The 4,588-nt window shown below is 46.5% G+C and overlaps 1 protein-coding gene across 1 annotated transcript; it reads left to right on the top strand.

Moving 5' to 3' along the window:
• The first annotated feature begins 2,837 nt into the window (after positions 1–2,837).
• LOC143181374 (uncharacterized) lies at positions 2,838–4,104 on the top strand. Its single transcript, XM_076381756.1, has 5 exons — positions 2,838–2,853; positions 2,898–3,139; positions 3,192–3,296; positions 3,371–3,626; positions 3,686–4,104. Exons 1-5 carry the CDS (start codon positions 2,838–2,840, stop codon positions 4,102–4,104), a joined length of 1,038 nt encoding a protein of 345 aa, XP_076237871.1.
• Positions 4,105–4,588: the final 484 nt, after the last annotated feature.

Here is a 4,588-nt window from a genome sequence, read left to right as displayed (position 1 = left end):
ATACATAATCTCTATCTCTACAAACTGTCAAACGTTTAGACGTCATGCACGACAAACTAAAGTCATGTCACATTCAAAATGATGACAGCAATTTCAGAAGAAACCGACAATTGGTACGCAACTGCTAAATATAACCACCGATCAGATAATAATAGCACCGACCAGATAATAATAGACCTAACATTCAATGGAGTTTTGTGTCTCAGATCAAACTGCCTTACCGATGCATAGTTTGCGGACTGAATTAGGCGACCTCTACTCACGAATAACGTTCACTTAGAGAACTACTCCAACCTGTGGTGAAATATCGAATAGTGTGTGTGCTTACGTATGTGTGATTTCTCAGAATAGAGTCGAATTTGACAGTTCATTCAATACAGAAAAGGAGCTTTGGCTACCCACGCTTTAGCTCACGTACTATGTGTTACGAATTAAAACATTGTAAAAAAATGTCTAGTCGGTGATATAACATTAGTGGTTGTTGCGGCACATAGCAAGTAAAGCGATTGCTTTGTTACCGATCATTCTATGCCAAAATCACCCAGGGGGCACGCGTGACGGATCGGCCCCCTTCTCCGGTAGCTACCGATATCGGTGAGTCTTCTAACGAGTACAGTCGCTTATGTAATCAGAGTGTGTTACTACAGCCGTTTGAGAACACTGTATTTATCAATTAAATTGTTTTATTTCCTTTCTTTGTACAACACACGTCTACATCTTATACCGCCACTCGTTGGGAAAGTCCAATTTCCTTAGTTCTAGCTCAAACATTTTCTGATCCTTCGTGTCGGATTAATCGGCCGCGTTCGAAATTTTGTATTGGACCTCTAACGCCAGTGTCGTACTTCGTTGCAGTGAATTGAGCATCGACCTTTGTGAATCTCGCAACTCGTGAACATTTAAACTTTCTGGCAAGATTTATCGCGCGCGGACGTGTACGATCGTGTATCCGCTGTGACCTCTAGTTACCTACCACGTTTGAACCGTTCAACATGACGACCGTTACCACGTTAATCGCTCTACAGAACGAACTACATGGGTCTATCTCTCGAACATTCACAAACGCCAAGAAAAAGGGTGAGGCCAATCTCACGGAATCCTACATTCAGGCGCGAATCCAACCACCGGCTTATCTGCAATCAACGGAACGACGAAGTGAACAAACACGCGTATTTTGTCAGGGACCTCCGGTCCGAGTGCGAGGAACTTCTCATCGACATGCAATCTGCACTTTGCGATCTAAAAAAAAGGCTCAAGGAGTCAGCGTCCACTCAGCACGGATCTTCAAGTACATCCGCTACTGCTTTGCAATCGCAGGTAACGACTTCACCACTGTTCTCGCGCATTGAGCTTCCTAAGTTTTCTGGTGCTTGTCAAGACTCACCGCCGTTTCGAGACTTGTTTAATTCAATGGTATTGTCCAACCATTCGATTTCGGTAACCGAGAAACTCCGTTATTTGCGATTGAACCTAACCGGAGACGCGTTAACGCTCATCACGAATATTCGGTTAACGATGACAATTTTGAACGCACGTGGAAGGTCGTCACCGAGCGGTACGAAAACAAACGTGTCCTAATCGACCACTAGCTCGATCAACTGTTTTCGTTAAAGAGGTCAACGACCGAACCGCCAGTGATTTGAAACGAATTTACCTCAACATCAAACAAGCACTCGGCGCGCTTGAAGGTTTCAACTGTCGCGTTCAACATTTGGATCCGTTCCTGATCTACTGGGTGACACGAAACCTGGACACGGAGTCAATAAAAGCATGGGAACTACATGTCGCGAATGCCAATGACTATCCTGAATTTTCCCTGAAAACTTCTTACTCAATCACATACGCGCGTTAGAGTCAGTGGAAAGACTACAGATCCCCGGGAGTTCGTCAAAACCGCGTGGCGCCGCCGTGCACCGCTTCGCGTACATCGTGCATTTCGTGCTCGACTAACCATTACACCTCGGATCATGCTCGCAATATCTTGCTAAACCGCTACCGCAGCGTAAACAGCTCGTAACTCAGCACTTGCTCTGTTTTAATTGTCTCGGCAATCATCACCGAAAATCGTGCCAATGTACAAAGCGCTGCAATGTGTGTCACGCACGGCACCACACACGTATATTAAGCTGGCGTAGCCATTTGAAAAGGCCAACGCCAAATTAACACGATATTTTTTTGCTATTTATTCGCTAGTTATTTGCCAAAGAATTAATCTTTTTGCTCCAGCTGTTTTCGAGAAACAATGGCTATGCTGGCATAATACTAAGCTGGCGTAGCCACTTATTGCATCTCCGTACCTAAGAAAGGTATCAATTCCATTCTTGCGGCATATTTTTTGCTAATTATTTGCTCTTAATCCATCGAATATGAATTTTTTTGCCCCAGCCGTTTTCGAGAAACTATGGCTCCTCTAGCTTAATATTAAGCTAACGTAGCCACATGTTGTATCACATTACATAACAAAGATATCGATGCCATCTTTGCGGCATATTTATTTGCTAATTATTTGCTCTTAATCCACCGAATATAAATTTTTTTGCTGCAGCCATTTTCGAGAAACGATGACCGCGATAGAACAGCGTTAATCTAGCATAACCACATGTTGACGTCTCTGTACCTAACAAAGATATTGATACCATTCTTGCGGCATATTTATTTGTTAATTATTTGCTCTTAATCCACCAAATATTATTTTTTTTGCTGCCGTCATTTTTGAGAAGCGATGATCGCACTAGAACAGTATTAAACTAGCATAGCCTAAAGGCTGTACAATACTGGTTGTAGGTACATGCAGAAAAAAGAATGAAAGATTTTATATCATTATATCACTGACTGTAATGCAAATATTGGATGGCTTGCACAAAAATTAATTAAGGAACTATATGCTCCTACCGCAGCAATCACCCACTCTGAGTGGCCGCATCTTCGAGGACTCCAATTGGCGGACCCGTTTTACTTGGAACAGCGTCCCATTGACATCGTGATTGGCGTCGAAGTCTACAGTCGCATTCTTCGGCCTGATGTCAAGCACGGTGGCGTCAACGGTCCGGTTGCTCAGCACACCAGCCTTAGTTGGATCATTTCTGGGCGAGCATCTCCCAACGGCGATTCCTGTCCCCAGCGGTGCATCCAGCCACCAGTGCGAAGTGGACCGGCAGTTGTCGGAGCTTATCCAGCGGTTCTGAGTTCAGGAGGAGCCGAACGTAAAGCGTGAACCACTATTAACTGCGTCTGAATGTGATTGCGAAAACCACTTTGTAACCACGCATTCCCGCGACCACAATGGCCGATTCATTGTTCGCTTGCCTCTCGCGAAAGATATTCGAGAGTTCGGGAACTCAAGGTCAACAGCCCTTCGCACATTACTTAGGAGCGAAAAAACACTGCGCGGCGTCCCGAGTTTGGTCAAGTTTACGCGGCGTTCCTCAGCGAATACGAACCGCTCGGCCACATGCGCGTTGTTCCTGAGCAGGAACCTCCGGGTACGACAAGATATTTCCTACCACATCACGGAATCATCCGCGACGCGAGCGGTGCTGCTAAGATCGTGTCGTGTTCAACGGGTTCCACCACACAACGTCTGATACATCCCTCAACGATTGCCTCCACGCCGGGCCAAAAATTCAGTTAGACCTAGCCGATGTCATTCTACAATGACGACGATTTTGTTTCGCGTTTTCGGCAGATGTTGAGAAGATGTACCGGAAAATTCGCGTACATGACGACGACCAAAGTCTGCAACGTATTCTCTGGCGGCGCGATTTGTCGAGACCTGTTCGGGAGTACGCACTCACCACAGTCACGTACAATCTGGCCTGCGCGCCATTCCTCGCTCTGCGTTGCATGCGTCAGCTTGCTCATGACGACAGCAGCGAGTTTCCGCTTGCAAGAGAAGCCCTCCTCCGGGAGACATACGTCGATGATTTGCTGTCGGGTGCGAACACGGTCGAACTCGGTCGGGAAAAGATCCGACAACTACGTCGTGTCCTGGAGGCGGGTGGATTTATCCTCAAGAAGTGGGTAGCTAACTGCGCCGAATTGTTATCCGCCGAGGAATATCGGCGAGATCCCGCGGAGGAGCGAACGCTATCTGTTGATACATAGCATCAAGCTCACGGTCTTGCATGGAACATACGGTCCGACGTGTTCGTGTTTTCGTTTCGGCCACTCGCGAGTGGGTGCATTTCAAAGCGGGGGGGTACTGTCGACCATCTCGCAGCTTTTCCACGCGGGGATTACCCCCACTCTTTGCCGAAAACCGTGCGTTCCGCAAGACGGGCGAGAAATGTTACGGCACACTGCAGGTAAAGCGGTTGTCTTCGTTGCTAATCATTCTATGCCAAAATCACCCAGGGGGTACGCGTGACGGATCGGCCTCCTTCTCCGGCAGCTACCGATATCGGTGCGTCTTTTAACGAGTACAGCCGCTTATGTGATCAGCGTGCGTTACCACAGCCGTTTGAGAACACTGTATTTATCAATTAAATTGTTTTATTTTCTTTCTTTCTACAACACGCGTCTACATCTTATACCGTCACTCGTTGGGAAAGCCCAATTTCCTTAGTCCTAGCTCAAACAAAGGTTTATA

Source organism: Calliopsis andreniformis, chromosome 7 (genome assembly GCF_051401765.1).
Source record: "Calliopsis andreniformis isolate RMS-2024a chromosome 7, iyCalAndr_principal, whole genome shotgun sequence".
NCBI lineage: Eukaryota > Metazoa > Arthropoda > Insecta > Hymenoptera > Andrenidae > Calliopsis > Calliopsis andreniformis.
Note: the sequence above shows the minus strand (reverse complement) of the source record. Positions and strands in the feature narration are given on the sequence as shown.

What these genes read in the sequence shown, in the direction of transcription:
- LOC143181374 (XM_076381756.1), top strand. An exon ending in ACCACAATGGCCGATTCATT is followed by an intron (nt 3,297 to 3,370) that starts GTTCGCTTGCCT and finishes CACATTACTTAG; the next exon opens with GAGCGAAAAAACACTGCGCG. An exon ending in CACGCCGGGCCAAAAATTCA is followed by an intron (nt 3,627 to 3,685) that starts GTTAGACCTAGC and finishes CGTTTTCGGCAG; the next exon opens with ATGTTGAGAAGATGTACCGG.